This window comes from Hippoglossus hippoglossus, chromosome 1 (genome assembly GCF_009819705.1).
Source record: "Hippoglossus hippoglossus isolate fHipHip1 chromosome 1, fHipHip1.pri, whole genome shotgun sequence".
NCBI classification, from domain to species: domain Eukaryota; kingdom Metazoa; phylum Chordata; class Actinopteri; order Pleuronectiformes; family Pleuronectidae; genus Hippoglossus; species Hippoglossus hippoglossus.
In genome coordinates, this window is record NC_047151.1 from 26165045 (window position 1) to 26184510 (window position 19466).

A 19466-nucleotide genomic window follows, 5' to 3' on the forward strand; every position below is an offset into this window, starting at 1 on the left:
TTTTCTGGCACATTTCTTTTATTCTGTCCCTGTTGCCTTTTTCTCCTTTTCACTTTCCCCTGATGTTTCAACTCACTTGAACCCCTGACTGGGCCTTCTCCCTCTCTCCCTCTTTCTCCCTCTCTCTCTCTCTCTCACCCACTCTGTCGTTCATCTTCCGACCATTCCTGAGACTGACACCCCTCTCCCCCGTCCCCCCCCCGCTCCCTCATCTCTCTTTCACCATACGATACTTGTCTGTTGACGTGTCCGTCGGCAAGTTGCTATACCAACTGGATGTTTCTGCTGACCCCTCGCTTGCTTCGCGTGACAGAGCTGCAGGACATGCAGCTATAGGGCAGAGATTAGCAGATGGGTCTACTGTACAAGTGCACGTATACACACACACACACACACACACACACACACACTCTTAATGCATGCACTTGTACTCATATGCATACATTCATTTAACATGAATCACATGCAAATACTAGAATGAAGAGTACATATCTCTGCAAAGGTGTAAATCAAGCTGCACCAAATTTCACACATTAATAGATATCAGCCCCCTAATAAATATAATTTAATCATCAAGAGCCATGATTTTATTCCATGGAATATCTCCATTGGTTTTCTTTCATCTCAACACTCTGGTATTTACACTCACTGGGTTTTAAAGGTCCCAGCAGAGCCCTAATGTTTCCTGACAGTTGACTCCAGTGAGATAGAAGTGAACTGGGGATCTCTCGATCTGCAGTCAAATGCTCTCCCACTGGGCCACACCCCCTGATACTGAGGAGGGTACATCCAGTCAAAACCACGTTCCCCCTTATGAAATCACATTTAAATGGAATTGACCTGAATTGCACAAACTCATAAATATCAGTCCCCTAAACATGCTTCATCCTTTCATTAAGATCTTTGAATTATTCTCTGGTTTATCGGTGAAAAACATCAACAAATGGAATGTTAAAAAGATTCCTCGTCTGTCCCCTTGAACCAGTTCTGCACCAAAATGTGAAACCAGAGAACATCCCCGATTAGTTCAGCTAATCGTCCATCGTCTGACAATGAATTAGCTTCTTGGGGCAACGACCAATATTTTAGTACTTCTGTTCGCCGTACACGATTTATAGTCCGACTAATTTCTTTTATCACAAAAAGTCAAACGTTTCTCCAAACGAAACACAAAAAGTAATTCTATCTTTATATGGATACAGATTAATTTGCCGATGCGTTTCTGTCTCACAGACGCAGCCTGCTCGAACGTGAAATTAAAATTAAAAGGCTTCCGAACCCCCAAAATCTTGCCCCTCCCCCTTCAGGTCCTGCAGATTCACATGAGGAGTTACAGCAAACCAACAGGAACAGGGGTGAAAACATAACCTCCTGGGCAGAGATATAAAAAAAAACATGTGAAACAAAAGCAGAGCCGACGTTAAATTAACTGTATATTTGTTGAACATTTTTATTTTATATTAAAAATAACATTCATAACAGTAACAGTTGTACAACCAATAATTATAATCTGAAACATGTCTGCAACAATAATTACACTTTTTTTTTAAATAAGTTAAGAAATAAAGTTTGTCTCTCTTCCCCCCCCCCCCCTGGATATCGTTTTCTAAAAGCATTTATACAGTGTTGGCTATAACAGCGATCTCTAACAGCCAGGTCTTTAAGACTTGCTTTAACGTGGATATTCATAACATGTTATCTAGGCAGGCATTTGTTTGTTATTCTGTTTGGATCCGGCAGTAGTACAAAAAGAGCAGGTTATTGATATTTTCCAGTACATGAAGCTACAGTACACGGCGGAGTACTTCTCTAAGGTCAGTGTAATGATCAGTGTACGGCTACTCCAGTGTTAGATACAGTTAGACATTGTAAGATAACAGTAATGTTTGGCATCGAGGCCTCAGCTGCATTTCCAGTTATTGTCCCAGTGTAGAAATCCAGTTCTCCACGTCTCCACTCTCAGCCCGTGCTGCACATTTAGCCCCAGATAGTGACGTCTTAGTCCGAGTCACTAATCGGTAGTCGAGCTGGATGTCAAAGGAGCCAATCAATGGCTGCCGACTGCAAGGGCGCACCAGCTTAGCTTTGGGCATCTGACAAGCTTCCATCCATCCCACGTTAACGGGATGTTATTTAGATCCAGTGTTCAGGGTGACCAATAACTTCCAGTCCAACGAGTTCATAAGATTGCACTTTTTTTTAATTTTTCTTCTCAAATCCACGAAGCCGGACGCTCTGCGGCAGCTCTGGAGCAGGAAAGGTAACTTTGTCTGGAGCCGTCCAATCGAAAAGCAGCAGCAGTGTCCGTCCCCTCCGTCCAGAGAGTCGACCGGCGGCACATTCAAGAATCCCACATTCTTCATCTCTCCGCTTGGAGCAACGTGTCGGGTCAAAAGCTTTTGGATTAGCTTCAGCGTTTCCTGTTAGAAAATAATAATGTTTTTCGTCATTTTCAAATTTTATTTCCCACTTTTATACTTTTGTTAAACTTCTTTAAAGTTTCTTGGTATCACAGAGTTTGATAACAAGAGGAAACATCTAAATCTCATTATTCTAATTATTCAGTTTATTCATCATTGTATTGCTTTGGTAAATATCAACTGTATCATGGTTCATTAATTGGATATAGTCAAATATCAACATCAGGGTTCAAACCCAGCTGCAGAACAACATCCCTGCAGCCGAGTCACTGCATCAAAAATACTTTTTTAAAGATTTTAAAGTACATAACGTCGCCCTACAGCGTCACATAAAACCAAAAAAGATCATCCTCTCACCTGCAGCTCTACATGATCATGGCTCTGAGGGCGGCTTTGCTGATGCGTTTGCGGTGTTTCCTCCTGCGGCGAGGGGAAGCCGGACGGAACGGGGCCTGACGTGCAGCGGGGGACATGGGGGCCACAGTAGACACGACTGGGAGAGATAAACAAAAACAAAGACAATAAGGTAAATACGAGAGTAAACAACAAACAAAGCAGTAAACTATTATTTCATAAACCAGGCAGTTTTATTGGCAAAACCTGTATTTGAAAACAGGTAAATGTTGATGTGAGTGTCCTTCGACCAAATTAACAAAATACAGACTTAATACTGAGAGAAAACCACAAAACAAAATGTAATATCATATGAATATTTGTTTATTGTGATGTTTCGGTTTTTTGTGTATTTGTGGTATTTTTATAGTTTTTATTTTTGATAGCATAGTGTTGTTCTTTTGTTGATTTGTTTTATTGCGTCGCTGGAAACGATCAGGCTTTTCTACAATTTACTGCCTTTGCACTTATATTTATACGGTTTATTTTTTCAAATTTAGTGTATTATTATTATTATTATTATTATGTATTCGGTTGACCAATCACAGCAGACTTGGCTTTATCAAGAGCGGGAGGGGCGGCCTTAAAGAGACAGGAGCTAAATCCAAGTGTTTGAGACAGAGGCTGAACAGAGGAGCTGCAGCAGTGGTGCGTTTGAGTTTGTGTTTTCTGAACATTAGAGCATGTGAATCTTTTTCGAGTAATAACACAAATTTAAATCAGGAGCAGGATATGTCTCCTTAAACAGTCTCATCTCGGTGTGAACAGCATCACAGAGCAGCGGTGGAGAACAGCCAGCGGGCGTGGAGCTCCCGTCGTGGCTCTGGCTGCACTCTGAAGGGCACCTGATAACCTTGAAGCCTGCATAACAAAGCCTGCAGGTTTCAGTGGAACGCGGAGCGGTGGGAAGTGCAGCTGTCTGAGCGCGCAGCTCTCAGGGGGTTGAGGAAGAATAGCAGGACACACGTGGTCGTGGTGTTTACGGTCATACGTGTGCGGGGGGGGGCTGCTTCCGGCCCTGGGAAACTCACACACCGATTCTCTCACACGTGAACCGCTCATATTACAACACACGCAGAGGCAACACACGCAGAGGCAACACACGCAGAGGCAACACACGCAGAGGCAACACACGCAGAGGCAACACACGCATGACCACTGGAATACAACAGTCATAACAGTTGTCAGCCCCCCCCCCCCCCGTAAATCTGTCCTCGACGACAACTAACAAGGGCAGCGGTTGTACAAACAAGTTCTCCGGCGTGTATCGTTGTGTCCTGCGTCTTCCAGATTGTTCCAAACTATTGTTTTTGGCCCGGAGCAACACTGGTGAACCGCGCCAAGAGGTGTGTCTGTAATATTTGTACTGAATACACAAAGGCCCGGTTTTTATTGTTGACATTTGAATTACAACTATACTTATAAATCACAAGTATGCGTAATAAGAGGTTGATTTAAAGAGGAAAAGAAAGCGTTACATCGGCCAAGAAGGTAATAATTTCCTTCCTGGTCGTTAATTTGTTGGTTTGCTAAATTTTTATTTTGGTGCTAAACCAAACCAGTGTCAAGAATGTTTTATATTTGACGTTTTCACTGTTCTCCCAGAGAACAATTAAGATTAAAAAAAAATAATTATGTGTGTGACCTGTGCTCATTCGGTATTTTGGTATTAATTTACTTTTTGCATTTACCACATGTCCCACATATAAAAATGTGCGACGTGTATCATATGTAAGACTTCAGTTCAGTTTCGAGCTTTTTAAAGGAAGTAGTTCTTGTCTGTGAAGATTCTCAGTAATTGTTGTGTGAGGCCTCTTCCTAGATTTATTTATGTTCCTTTTCAGTTATGACTGAGAAAGTAGGAGTTCTATGTTAATCACATTTGTTTTTCACAGGGTTTGATCTGAGCCAGACAACAATAGTATCTATCATCACTTCCATACGGGGTGAGTAGCTGTTAAAATACATTGAATACAGTGAGTTGTTGAATTTGTTTAAATGCACTGGTATCAGACCAGTACTCAGTATCAGCCGATACGTCCAGGTATTAGAATCAGTATCGGGAAGGGGAGTTGGTATTGGAACATCTCTATTTATAATGTTTTCAACCACACCATCACTTGTACTTCTACGTTATGAACCATCCAGACCCTCAGGTCGTCTGGGACACGTCTGTGTTTCTGTGTCGAGACTAAACATCGAGAAGCAGAGTTTACTTTGTTTTGTGGAAGCAGCTCCCGGAGAATCTTTTCACATCGATGCTGAAGACTTTCCTGTTTGCCACCGGCTTTCATTAAATCAGATAATATCTCCTTTCTTACACTGCACTGTCACAGTCTTATTTCTTACTTTATTTAAATCTTTTAAATTCTTATTAAATGCCTTTTTTTTGCATTGTCTTCTTTTGTTTTTACATCTTATACCTTTTATATTTCATGTAAAGGACTTTAAATCGCCTGGTTGTTGAAATGTGCAACTCAATCAGGATGTAATCAGGATGTAATCAGGATGTAATCAGGATGTAATCAGGATTCTATGAGCATCCACACTGACACACACACTCTCACACAGCTGAGCAGCACCTGTTATAAACGTGGTCGGCTTTGGTCTTTGCTGAGGAGGATGAGGATGAAGATGAGTCTGTTTATCCGGTTCGCTCTGTACCATCTCTAGAAGTTTGTGCCTCCTCTCCTCCTCCTCTGTTAAATGACCGTCTTCTGTGGTCAGCTTAGAGTCTCTCTCCCTCCCCTGATTGGCCGGCTCAGCACCGGCCGAGTCCCCGCTATTGGCCGAGCCACTCTCCTCCCTCTCGCTCCCTTGACTGACTGTTTCAGTCTCAGTCTGTTTTGTGACCTGTGTAATTATTTGGCTGGTCACTGAGTCTCTCTGATTGGTGGTTAGAGGAAGGGTGGGGTTTTGCTCCGATGCGGGTGGGAGTGTCGGGCTGACGGGGGGCAAGGCGCTGTCGGACTGAGGAGCGTTGAGTCGATGCTGCGTCCTCAGCTCGGGGTCCTCGGCCCCTCCGTGGTTGTACGGCTGTGGATAATGTGGCTGACGATGATGCAGATGTGGCTGCTGATGCTGTTGTCTCTGCTGATGCTGTAACACCTGCTGCTGCCTCTGGGCGTGATCGGGATGATGCCCTTCAGTGTTCGAGGCCACGCTGCCCTCCTCCCTGCTCCCCTCAAACCCACTCCCGTGCCCGACCTGCTGCGTACTTCCCATGACGCTATGCTCCGCCCTCGCCTCCGACGGCCAGCTGCTGACGGATCCTAGCACCCCGGCGATCGGCTGGTGCGCGGGCCCCTGGTGCACCCTGGGCTGGGTCCAGTGCACCAGCTGGGTGTAGCTGCCCTGCTGCCACTGCCTGGCCACCGGCTCGCGCTCCTCGGAATGGTAGCGCTGCTGGTTGTGCTTCAGGACGTCGTGGCGATGGAGGTCAGCCTTGGAGGCGTGACTCTTGGGCGGAGCAGGGTGGACAGATCGTGGAAGGGGCAGGGGAAGGTGGGAGGAGGAGGCAGGCTGCTGTGGTGGAGGCGGAGGGGGGTTGGGGCTGCTCTGAACGGGGGAGTTAGCGACGGGAAGGGACGAGGAGGACGAAGAGGACGAAGAGGATGAAGAGGATGAAGAGGATGAAGAGGACGAAGAGGACGAAGAGGATGAAGAGGACGAGGAAGATGTGGCAGGTTGGCATCTGCAGCTGACGTGGTCCTCCACTGATATCATGGCGTAGGTGTAGTGAGGTTGACCCTTGATGACCTGGATCTTTAGCACCTGGAGAAGAGAAAGGAAACATTAGAGAAATAAAAATTCAACAGAATAAACCATTAGTGTGAGTCCAGACACGAGAGGGAAATCTAACTAAGAAACAAAGCTCTAGAAAACCAGTCTGACTTTTTTGTTTTACATAACAGAACAAAAAGTAGCTGCATGTGCGATATAACATATTATGAAAACATGCAGCAACGACATCTGATTGGTCGTTTCCCAACAAGCTAATAATTCAATTCAATGAACTGTGGCAGTGGTGAGTGAAAGAGAAATGTCAATTTACCTTTTCTCAAAGTTATATCACGAGTGTAATCTGATTCTGCATTTGAACTTGTAATGTTTACACATACCTTCAGGTATCTGCTGGAGGTGACGGTGGGGATGCACTGCAGGTGCCTCGCGTTGCAGCAGCCCGAACATCTCTGCACCTCCACGCACGGCGGCCACAGGATGAAGTCGGCGTTGCGGCGGTCGAGCATGGACCTGGTCACCTCCATCACCTCTGTCCGAACTTTACAGTTCGCCAGCTGCGCCTGCTGCGCCTCCACTGTGGGTCAGAGAGGGAGAAACATTAGAGTATAAAACCGGCAGGACGGGCATAAGACTGATGAGAGACGGACGGAAGAAAGAGAAGGATTCAAAAAGACATATAAACAGGAAGGGACACAAATAGATGTGGAAACCTACCAAGACTTCTAGAGTATCTGCCGTGGGTGTGGTTTGTGAGAAAGTCGTGCTCATCCTCTTCCTCTTCTGCAGAAAAAGACGAGGGAGGGCGGGAGAGGAGAATGAGACAAAAACACAATTAGCGAGTTGATAAAATCAACTTAGGATTTTCCAACGTCTGCGTAAAGCACTTTCACGAGTGACGTTAGAAGTCTTTCAGCCATGTGAGGTCTTTCCAGCAGCTTCCAGCCGAGCTCATTGTTCACTGCGCACAGGAAGACATTTTTTTTCTGCCCCTGCTAAAACAATTAGGCTATTTTCTGCCACAATTTGTCTCGCTGCCGTCAAGAATACTGTTGAGGAGAGATAGGAGTTGTTAAATATAACTCATGTGTGGTTCTGTAAATGTGTGTGTGTGTGTTTGAACATGCCGTCATTTCATACTGTTGCCCCCCGGTGCTAATTATAACCCCGGTGTGGATTGCCTTTGGTCACTGTGTGTGCATGTGTGCGTGCATGTGTGCGTGCGCGTGCGTTCTGGAGTGTGTGTGTGTGTGTGTGTGTGTGTGTCTGTGTGTGTGTTTGAGTGTGTGTGTGTGTGTGTGTGTAGGTGGTATTTGGTTGCCTGTTAGCCCTAATTAACTGCCCGCTGCAGAAAGAGAACAGTTTGTTATTGTTCTCAGGAACAGCTTCTTTTTCAGATCCGTGCTCGCAGATTATAAGGTCGTGTTTTTATTTGCACTGCTAACGTCTGCATGCTAATATACCGATGCTGAGCAGGTTTAACTGTATTCTTAGTGTTCAGCAGCTTGATTTAGCGCGTTGTCATGCTCACTGTTGCTAATTACAACAAAACACAGCAGAGTCGGATGTTAACGTCATTAGCTCGAGTTTTTTTTCCCCCTCTGGGCTCCATGAATATGTTTAACAAATATCACTCAATCCCATATTAGTGTTTTGAAAAAGTGTTGGACTGAATGAAGCTACTACGGCTAAACCATCCGTGACGTCTCCCATTGATTTGAGAACTGATGGTTTGAAATCTCCAGTTTGGCATTTTGTCCAGCGCCATCGCGTTGTTCTGAAACCAGAAGTAACCATATTCGGGGGAGCGGGGGGTGGGGGGGGGGGGTGGAGCTTGATGACTTTACACGCCCACTTACACCTGCGACCTGTGCCCATTGGACACTACTAGCTGTGACCTCTGCTGGTCATTGGAGAGAATGCAGGTTTCAGGCATTTATCCGCATCGGCTTCACTTTCTACGTCCAGTTTTTATACACAGTCAATGCTAAAAAACACACAATTCAACATGACGAGCGACACATCTGGAACCGCAGCAGAAGGGGAAGGAAAGAACGAGATCTTTGAAAGTGAAACGTTCTAGTTTTGCCGAAACTTCAGGCTTCGGCTTCAAAATGATCCCAGATACAAACAGTTGGAGTCATTTCCCTGTGCCTCCCTCCCTCTGTTGGTTCCTCTCCACGGTGGCTGTTATGTCACCGTGTTATTTATGCATTAAAGGAATGATCAAACGACAATCCATTAATATATGTATGTGTGACTTGGTTTCTCAGAGGGATAAGTTTATAATGAATCTTTTAATCAGCTGCGTGGGCATGTGTCTGACTGTGTGCACAAGTTTGTTTGGACTCTGTTTGGGGTCGGAGATGTAGGGCGGGTGTGTGTGTGTGTGTGTGTGTGTGTGTGTGTGTGTGTGTGTGTGTGTCTGTCACACAGACACATCTATATTTCAGGACTGAGAGAGGAATCCAGAGCAGGAGAACAATGCAGTGACCTTGTGCTGTGAAGTTTCTCTCCGTCTCTCTCTGTCTCAGTTTGTCTGACGCTCACCAAGGTCACAGCCTCTCTCTCTCTCTCTCTAACTCTCTCTCTCTCTCTCTCTCTCTCTCTCTCACACACACAAACACACACAGACACACAAACACACACACACATCGAGCTGGTTCATCAGTCTTGCTGCTGTCTCGGGTAAATATTGCTTTAACATGGTGCTTGGCATGATACTCTCTTACTGCATTCCTATGTCTTCAGGCCTCACACAGATTCACCTCCTCCACGTCTGTGTAATTAGTGTGTCTGTGTGTGTGTGTGTGTGTATGTATGTGTGTGTGTGTAGTACCTATTGCATTGGCCTCCTGCAGCAGCAGCACTTTCAGCTCGTCTACAGAGGAGATGGGAGAATTCCTCACCAGGTCGACCAGCGACGGAGGGAGAGGATCGCCCTGTGGAGACAGACACTGTTTTAATCGGACGTTACTTTTACAAACAACAACGATACATTGAACCTGGTGAATATGCAGCTACGTCCCAAAAGCTGAATAAAAACATGCATTTCACCAAATAATTCATAATGAGGCAACAAGACCTGTCCAGCGTCAACTTTCCCCCGACACTAGATAAGATAACCAGTGAGGTTGAAGCCCTCGATATCTCATAGTTCTCGTGCACAGTCATCAGTTGCAGAATGAAGCAATCAAGTGATTCCAGTCGACTCGTAACGCCCAAAAAATACAACCTATTGAATGATATGTTGCAGGTTTATGAATTCAGATGAAGCCACTGAGAAAAAGGAAGATGCACAATCATAAAATACACAAAATAAAAAAAACTACATGGTGGCGACGACTACGTCCTTCAGAGGGTCCCGCCCCCTGAACTCTGACATTAATATCTGTTATTATTTCCCACAGAGGCTGGGAGGGGGATTCTTCCTCTGAGGATTTTTCAAAGTGTGTTTTTCTAATTTTGTTATTTATTTTGATCCTGGGTCCGAAACATTAAGAGGATTGAAATGAACAGAGAGAGAGAGAGAGAGAGAGAGAGAGAGAGAGAGAGATAGAGAGAGAGAGAGAGAGAGAGAGAGAGAGAGAGAGAGAGAGAGATATAGGGACAGAGAGAGAGAGAGAGAGACACATCTCAGACCTCCATCTCAACTCCTGCTCCACTTTTGTTTCCTCCTGCAGAGGAAATGATGCTTGTGACAGTGTGTTGCTGCTGTTGTCACTCTCTCCTCGTCTGTTTACCCTCAAACGTAAGACAGGAAACTCGCCTCTCTCACCCCGTCTCTCTCTCTCTCACCCCGTCTCTCTCTCTCACTCCCTCACACACGTTCTCTCTGTATCTCGTCCATTTCTGTTCCATCACTAAGCGTCAAGATGAACTTTCTGTGTTAGATTCCACTTTTGTCAACTTTATTCTTGAAGTAGAAAACATCTGCACGTTATACAACACACAACTTGTGTAAAAAAAAAAAGTGCTCTTATTCAACCGAGTTATGCAAGTTGTGTATTTTCAAACGGGGCAAAGATAAGGGGCCGTGATACTTAATGAACTTTTAATGAATGCCACTGCAGGAATTCATTACGGATTCAGTCCGGCTGTTTCTTAAGGAGGCTCCTGCAGTTTCTGCGTGGAGATCAAAAGCAGTGTACTCAGTGTTCTGTGTCACATTCTGCTTTGGTTGGCCGTAAGTCGATCTTATCTCGGAGCAGTTGCAACAGGACTCGATACAGTCACATGCCAAAAAGATGCCAAAACAAATTAAGGAGTGTGAAGAGTATGAGGAGCAAAGAGAAGAGAAAAGTAAAAAGACTCTCATCCTCCCGCATGATACAAAATGTATGACTCAAGATATTAAGTGTTTATAGCTAATAAGTAAACATGTTTAATGATGAAGGCAGAACTCAGACATGAGGATTAAAAGGTCTGAACCTCAGTAAGTCGGAGGGTTTATCCATGAAAGTGCAGGATCATTTTAATGCTGTTTAATCAAAGTTAAAACATAAATGAGTTATTATATTATTTGATGTTTTATTTATGAATGAAAATGTCCTTATACTGTGTTTGCTCCTGTTAATTTTAATGGGAGACATTTTACAGATAAAGTCAAATGTGTGGACTTAAAATTAAAATGTTGGCGACGTGATTTTCCACTAAAATGATCCGGATCATGATGAGTCTTTCACTTCCTGCCTTCGTTAAAGCTTTGGTTAAACAAATCAAAACTTTATGTTTGTGTTCAACCTCCTTCAACAGAATGAACTTTAGAATGAACCCAAACAAAACTATAACTTTAATCCAACTCAGGGGTTAGATTCTGGGTTTTTATTTCATTTATATTGTGAGACAGGACATTTTCAAACCTTCTCCTTGATTTCCCAGCGAATCACTACTTGATTTGAAAAAAATCTGACATGTTTAAGGGACTGATATTTATGATTGTGTGCAATTTGATGCAGATCCAAATGTAAATCTGGTTCTAGTTGATCTAAATGTGGTTTCACAAGGTTTAATCACAGTTGTGTTTGGGTATTTCATCTCAGTATCAGGGGGCGGAGCTCAGCGGTGGAGCATTTGACTGCAGATCAAGAGGTCCTCAGTTCAAATCTGGGCGCCCCCTGCGGTTACCTTTCACTTTGAGCACAAAAAATGAATGTGAACCATTTTTTGGGAATTTATAATTCATGAATGTGGATGAAAAGAATTCCTCTCTCTCTCTCTCGCTCTCTGTCTCTCTCTCTCTCTCTTGGGGCGGCGGCTCAGGACACCTGGACGACTTTCACGAGCCACTGGCTGACCTAGTTAAGAAAACACACACACACACAATCACTCACCCCATCTTTTCCACTTCTCATACGGATGCTTAACCACTTAACTGTCCGCCCAGTTTGTCCAGACACACACACACACACACACACACACACACACACACACACACACACACACACACACACACACACACACACACACACACACACACACACACACACACACACACACACACACACACACACACACACACACACACATGCAGGGGCAGTTTTCACTCTGCATCAAACCATCATCACAGCCCCAGTGTTGATTGCAAACACACAACACACACATACAAATTGGAGAGTGGTACACACAGTTCCTCACAAGGACAAACAACAAACCACTGGTTAAAAAAAGAGCAGCGTTTGGATAACATGCTAATAATAGTGGTTTGAGCAGAAGAGCTAAATTAGCCACAATGACTCTGACACTTGGTTCCTTGTTTTCCATGTAACACACACATGTACACACACATGTACACACACAGGGAAACAGGCCTGCGGATGTTTGTGGTGAGTGAGAAGCCTGTGGACTCAACGTTTCTCATATCGCGCACTGCGTGAGTGTGTGTCGCCGAACTGTCGGGTGGAGAAGGCTGTCTGCTAACATGACATGATCTACAAGCAGGTCGCACACACACACACCCACACAGACACACTCATGAAAACACACACTGCATGGGGCCTCGGAGGAAGCCTGGAAGGCAAAGAGATTGTATGGAATGTTTGAGGAGAAAGGTGAAGTGTAATGGAATGTAATTATGGGGCCAGCTGACTGCTCACACACACACACACACACACTCACACACACACACAAACACACAGTGGTATAGTCAGAGGCAACGTGATAAAAAGTAAACACACAAAAACACAGAATCCAAGTGTGTGATGAGTGACTCAGAATCACACCACGCTGTCACAACACTGGTGTTTTTTTATCAGAGGCGTGGCAGATGGCCAACGAACTGTCGCATAAACTGGATACTCACACACACACACACACACACACACACACACACACACACACACACACACACACACACACACACACACACACACACACACACACACACACACACACACACACACACACACACACACACACACACACACACACACACACACACACACAGATGTGGGTGCACACAAACCAGCAGAACAGATAAACGAGATAAACATCTCCCCTTCAACAGCAGAAGAGATGATGGATGGAAGGATGAGCGAGGAAGAGGAGGATGGAGTAAATGAAACTAGGGAAAGAGGAGAGGGAGGAGGAACGATTGTCTTTGAGTGAAGGCAGTGAACTCGTCTAGCTGCTCAGGCCTGTGCCTCAGAATCATCGACTGTTTATAAAGATGGACGACTTGAGAGCCGCCCGAGAGTGACGCCAAATCGTCCATTACACAAACAGCCGAAACAGGTAAATGAACACCAGCCATTTTGAGTTAATAGTTAGCTTTACACACTAGCTGACAACTTTGGCTTCAAGGTAAAGGCCCTCAGGTGCAGGAAGTCAGACTGGAAGCAATGAGGCGTCACTGGGGGGCTTTTATTGTGAAGCAGCCACAGGCACATAACACTCAGGTGTCAGAGTTTGCTTCGAGTGCTGTCACGGAAACTTCATTAAGGTTTATAGACTAAATTTAGTTCTTTAAGTCGTATAGAACAGAATCTGCTGTTAGGGAAAGTTGACAGTAAGTTGGAAGTTATATTGAATCCAAACTAATAATCTCCGTCTGTGTGTGTGTGTGTGTCACATTTCTCAGGAACCGTTAATCTTATCGGCGTCGTGTGTATCGCCAAGGGCCCGAGGGAAGTGCGGTTTGGAATTTGCTGCAATCAAAATAAAGTCGCAGCGGCAACTTTTCAACGTGAGTGACGTTCACGACAACGGTAACGACAACAGATTCCCCAGTTGAGGGAGTCGAGCTTCACTCGTCTTCCATCATTAAAGATCCAAATAAAAATGTCGCAACTGTTCCCGCAAATCTACACTTTAAACTTTTGTATTCACTACTTTTATTCCTCTTTGTAAAGAAAGTATAGAAAAGACTCTCCTCTAATGCTGCACCACACGGGGCTTACAAACAAATACTCTTATGTGCCACTGCGCTTTTCTATCTGACACACATGCACGCACACGGAGGCATAACCCCCCCGTTCGCACACACACACACACACACAAAAACACAAGCACATATGTCCACTAACACATGACGCAGCTACACTCGGCCAGGCACCCAGATGTGCACACACACACAAATACACACACAGCTACACAGCACACAAAGTCCGTGAAATCCCCGGCAGATTAGTTGCTGTTCTTATGTAAAATGGATCAAGCCAGGCAGCAGCAAATCATCCCGGCTCGCTCGCAGAGACAACCGTCTGACAGCAACCTGTTCAAAACCCACCAATCAGTGTGTGGGTGTGTGTGTGTGGTGTGTGTGTCCTTGTGAGTGTGTGTCGAAGCAGCAGTTGTGATTCGAACGACAGATGATGAACATTTTGAGGTCTGAGCGGGTGAGTGAGGGCTGTTGTGTGTTTGACTCCACTTCTGTTTAATGGATTTAAAAATGAACCGTAACAGCTCTCAATGTGTGTGTGTGTGTGTGTGTGTGTGTGTGTGTGTGTGTGTGTGTGTGTGTGTGTGTGTGTGTGTGTGTGTGTCTGTCTGTGTGTTAAAGAGCATATTGTATAAGCAACACACTTTGACTGGATTACTCACTGACACAGCAGCTGCACAGTGAATAGAAAATGATCTTTCAGTTGTAAATTCTGATGATTTCTGTGTGTGTCTGTGTGTGTGTGTTTGTGTGTTTGTGTCCTGGCTTGCGTGCATGTGTATTTCTTTTCCACAGTATTTTCCAAAGACGTCTCCATTTGTTCCATCACAGGACTAAACATTGTGACCAGATGAGGATTAAAGAGTCACACACACACACACACACACACAGAGAGTTCAGAATCTGTGACTCACACATCGACCTCTCTCAGGTCACATGTCAGGTCAGTGTTGGTTTGAATATAAAAAGTTGTCAGATCTTCGCGGTGTTACCTTAAGCTGCAGCTGATCTCCTCACGCACACAAGTCATCGGAGGTGCTAATAGTTTCCGTGATTATCCTGCAGACCACAGGACGACCGGTCAAGTCCAATAACAGCCATTTTCACACCCGGCCGCCTAATGCCCCTTGTGCAAGGCACTGAGCCTCTCTGGCAGCAGCTCAGAGGGAAATGTGAACTGCGGACTGTGTGAATTGTAATTTTCTGAAAGTCAAGAATTGCTGCTGTTGTACAAAAATGTAACTGAAATATCTTGGATGAACTTGCAGCCATCTTGCACTTCTGACGTTATTTGAAGTCAGATTCTGCGCAAGTCAGTCTCAGCTGTCAATCAAGATGTATAATCAATTAATTAACTAAAACCAAACTTATCAGAAACATGAACACTTTTAACATCTGTGCGATACGAACTATCTAAGAAGACAAGACACCGTCTGAGAAAAATGCATTAAAGTTTATTTAGTTTGTTCCATGTCCCACCTGCTAACTTGGAGGAGGCGGGGTTCGTGGCCTATACTGCAGCCAGCCACCGGGGGCGAGAATCCTACATAAGTGATAAGAAACACACGTATGACAAAGTTCAACGTGCCGAGACCTCAACTTTCTCCACATCTGTCCCCTCACAACAGCGGATATTTGTTTCTTTTCAACAAACAATAAGACGTTTTCCGAATCATAACAAAGTAGCTTTAGTGGCCGAAACTTTACGAGACCGAAGAGGTGACACATCAAAAATTGCTGACGTGGGCAGTTGATTGCAAGTCATCACTGGCTTCACAGAGGTCACCTGACAGGGCACATGACCTATTAGTGTTCTTCTACGTCCTGTCCTGAGAAATAACTTGAGGGGCACTCGGAGAGAGCATATCTCCGCCAAGGCTAGAAAAGATCCCAGTCGTCAAGATCGATGAATAATTCTCTGAGAAAAAACGCAATCTCACAATATTGAAGTAAGTAATAGAAACATTCCTGGATCTGCACCAGATTTGAACGGGTTCCTCTCTGACTTACACCGCATCCAGCCTCCAAGTTTCGTACTAATAAATCCAGTAGTTTTTGCGTAATCTTGCAAACCAACAGACAAACGAACGTAGATGAAAACCTCCCCGGTGAGTTAATAATGAAGATGAGTAATAATCACTGGCACAGAGAAAAACTAATGGATGAACACTTTCAATCCATTCATGTACTTTGTTAAATGTTTGAGGAGCAATATCTCCCGTCGACATATAAAAATCCAGCTGGTGTGAATGTGCAGAGAAACGTGTGTCTGCTGAACACATGAGGCTTAATAAGACACAGTCACTGCACTAAAATAACTGAGGGAGAAATGATTTCATCCACAGAGTGACAGCAAGGACCTTGATGCTCTGGTGCGACAGTGAAAACAGCAGCTGGGCTGATGGGTAGATTTTAGCTCCTGCTGCTGTCGGCCCAAAGCCAAGGCCCTGCCTCACCCCCCCCCCCCCCCCCCCCCCCCCCCCTCTCTCTCTCTCTCTCTCTCTCTCTCTCTATGACACTGTGACTCTTCCTTGCAACACTCAGGGAGAATCACGACCACGCAACATAAAAAAAAGGAACCATGGAGAGAAACAGGCGCAGCACACGATGGAAAAGGTTCAGAGGCTCAGAAAGGTGCAGATCAACTGTAGAAAACATCCCCTGCACAGGTGGTAGCATCAGCTCAGGGGATTGTGGATGTCAGATTATCTTTGTGCATCAGAGGAGATATCACGACCTCTCCTGACTGACACTGTCTGTGTGACACACGGTAACTGAGTCACAACCTCTCTCTCCCCCCCCCCCCCCCCCCCCCCCCCCCCCCCCTGTTCTCTTCATCTTTACAGAGATTCCTCAGGACGACTGAGTATTTACAGGCTGGTTAGAGATCAGAGAGAGAAACTGGTCACAGGGAAGGAAACGTCTTTCAACAGCATTCAGCCCATCCAGGGGATTTAGTTGGTAAAGGGCCCAAAATAAAGTCTAAGGGACACAGGTGGAGCAGTGGAGGTAAACCCAACCTGTCCAATCAAATCAAATAGACGTGTGTTACCTTTGAGGATAAAGTTTCTGATATCTAACTATTCCTGGTGGTGGTTAGTTCCCTAATAGCAGTGGCTCTCAAATGGGGGAAGTTGTGAAAAGTTTCCAGGTTCGTGAGTTAAAATCATCATGATATTATTCTGACATGTTGAAAATATGTTTAACTCATGTCCAATATCTTTATCTATCAGACATGTATCTTAGTGTTCTTTCATATGAGTAAGTAGAACAACTACACCATTGACGGCTCCAACTTTAAATCCATTGTTCATTGACAGGTCAACACATTTGAATCCACGGTTCTTCCCACCGGTCACGCATCTACCGGCAGCTCGCGGTCTTACCTCAGCGCTGCCGAGCCTCAGACGCGCCGCTGACAGCGCACTCAGCAGCAGCAGCAGGACCCAGGACCTCATGTCGCCGGCATTTAGCACGTCGGCGTCCAATCCCCCGGCTGCACCGAGCCTCGTCCCGGTGCCGTGCGCTGGCCGCTCGTGCCTGTGCGAGACGCGCACCGTTTAAATATCCCCAGCGCAATGTGCCACTGCCTTTAAGCGCAAAACCAAATGTTTGCTCACGGTGAGTCACACGCAGGCGAGACGTCTGACTGTGTCCATACCCAAAAAACTCACAAGCGGAGACGTCGCGGGAGCTGCGGGACAGGTGCGTGAATGCGAGCCGTTGTGATTGAGGGAATCTACAGCGACGCAGCTCCAGTTATATCAGTGCAGTGTGATGAGGAGTCCGCGTTATGATCCCCAAAGAAAAAATGTCTCCAAATGTGGGATTTCTAGAAACCCGTGCGCTAGAACGCGTGAAGGTGCCAGATGCGTCCACGTCAAAGTCAAAACTCCAGATAAACGTGTCAGGTGACGAGCTCCCGTTTCAAAATCGCACTTCAGTGTAAAAATTTAAATAAATAATGTAGCATGAGTAAAAAAAAACACAACTCCAGAGGTCCGTGCGTAAAAGTTGGAGCAGCGCGTCGTGCGTAATTCTCTGGACGCTCCGCTGCAAAAAAAGAGTCAGATTCTTCTCATCCCGGGATTCACTTGGCTGCTCGCTGCATCTGCTCTGATCTAAATGTCTCTCTCGTCGTTATCAGCCTCCTGCATTTCTCACACTTCGCCTCCGCCCCCCCCCCCGTGGCTGTGCTGCCTCTCCCGCTGCGGCTGCGCTCTGCGGCTCCGCTGGATCAGGTTGTTCTCGCCTCTTGCGCGTCTCCTCTCTGGTCGCTGTTCAGGCGGCGGAGCAGCTTTTCCAGATAGAAGCAAGTTTTCACCATCAAGTCACACAGAGAAACTCAGGAGCACACCGGAAACCCAGACGATTTGGCTTTCAAAATAAGAGGGTCGTTTGGGATTGCGTGGGAATTTAATGATTTCAAACCAAACATCCAGCAAAAATAATGAATACGGAAAATAAAGGATAAATAATCATGAAAATAACAAATATTTACATACCATGGAGTATTGCAAAGTAAATTGCAAATTCATATCAAACAGATCGCACATACAATTTACATATTACAATGAGAAGCATTTACAAGAAGTAAAAATTATAGGTGTTAAAAGTAACTCCAATATTTAAATGTATTCCTCCTCGGATCTATTTATGATTAATGGTGTTCGTGTAGTATTTGTCTTTCAGTTATAGTACTGACTGACAGGCGATAGAAGGTTTTATTTTGAAAGTATCTCACTGGAAGTAGGAGTCCTCAGGTGCCAAACTTGACCGTGGTCCTCAACTCTGCACCAGGGGCCTCGCTCCTCTCCTCTGGAGGGCAGGACTTACCACCTCCTTATTAGGAGCAGGGAGACCTGGGGCCCATGGGTGCTCTTAAAGGGGAAGTTAGGAAACAGGATATCAGGGCATTGATTCCTATCCTATCCTATTCCTGCAATATGATAACTTTGATGTTGTGATGCATATTTTGTTTCTACTAAATGAATTAAAGTGAATATAATAAAAATAAAAGACAGAAAGTGATGAAATAAACAACCGCTTTAAATGATCAGGAAATGTGAATTATTTCAGTTTTATTATGTTTTATAATTTATGAATCATTTATTTAACCAGGAAGTTCCCACTGAGTGTCTCTTCTGCCAGGGAGTCCAGGTCAAGTTGGGTGGCAGTGAAATAAAAAATGTTGAAACACGACAAACGACAAAACAGACTCAAACACAGCTACCTTTGACCTTTGACCTTTGACCCCCAAATTATAATCAATTCATCTTTGAGAGCAAATTTGAAAAAATTCTCTCCAGGCGTTCTTGAGATAACATAATAAAACATAAAACATAATCTGATGGTATTGTTCCATGAAAACTGATTCAAACTTTTCCAAACATGCCAATAGAGAGTTAACGTTTGTCTGCATGTGTAAAGGGATTCAAACCAATAGCAGAAGCCTCATTTTTGTTTACATTTTAATCCAGATTACATCATAAAATTCACAGGAACATTAAGAACTTCTGTAATATATCTGGTCT

At 44.8% G+C, this 19466-nt stretch overlaps 1 protein-coding gene across 5 annotated transcripts; it reads right to left on the reverse strand.

The window, feature by feature from the left end:
- Positions 1–1425: 1425 nt before the first annotated feature.
- si:ch211-79m20.1 (ell-associated factor Eaf) lies at positions 1426–18228 on the reverse strand. Of its 5 annotated transcripts, none has more exons than XM_034581451.1 (8): positions 17319–18228; positions 9394–9496; positions 7272–7337; positions 6935–7131; positions 6486–6587; positions 5396–6422; positions 2778–2913; positions 1426–2420 (listed from the first exon to the last, which is right to left on the reverse strand). In XM_034581451.1, exons 1-7 carry the CDS (start codon positions 17388–17390, stop codon positions 2786–2788), a joined length of 1695 nt encoding a protein of 564 aa, XP_034437342.1. In that variant the 5' UTR covers positions 17391–18228; the 3' UTR covers positions 1426–2420; positions 2778–2785. The 5 variants fall into 5 exon arrangements, with proteins under 5 accessions (XP_034437342.1, XP_034437332.1, XP_034437325.1 ...); XM_034581441.1 differs by having other exon boundaries at positions 5396–6431; XM_034581434.1 differs by having other exon boundaries at positions 5396–6440.
- Positions 18229–19466: the final 1238 nt, after the last annotated feature.

Bases quoted from the DNA above. Each gene is read 5' to 3' on its own strand.
- si:ch211-79m20.1 (XM_034581430.1), bottom strand. From the start codon at position 17,390: ATGAGGTCCTGGGTCCTGCTGCTGCTGCTGAGTGCGCTGTCAGCGGCG. The intron at 6,588-6,934 runs GTATGTGTAAAC...TCTCTTCTCCAG, and splicing joins CCTCCAGCAGATACCTGAAG to GTGCTAAAGATCCAGGTCAT. The intron at 6,450-6,485 runs TCGTCCTCTTCA...TCTTCGTCCTCT, and splicing joins GCCAACCTGCCACATCTTCC to TCATCCTCTTCATCCTCTTC.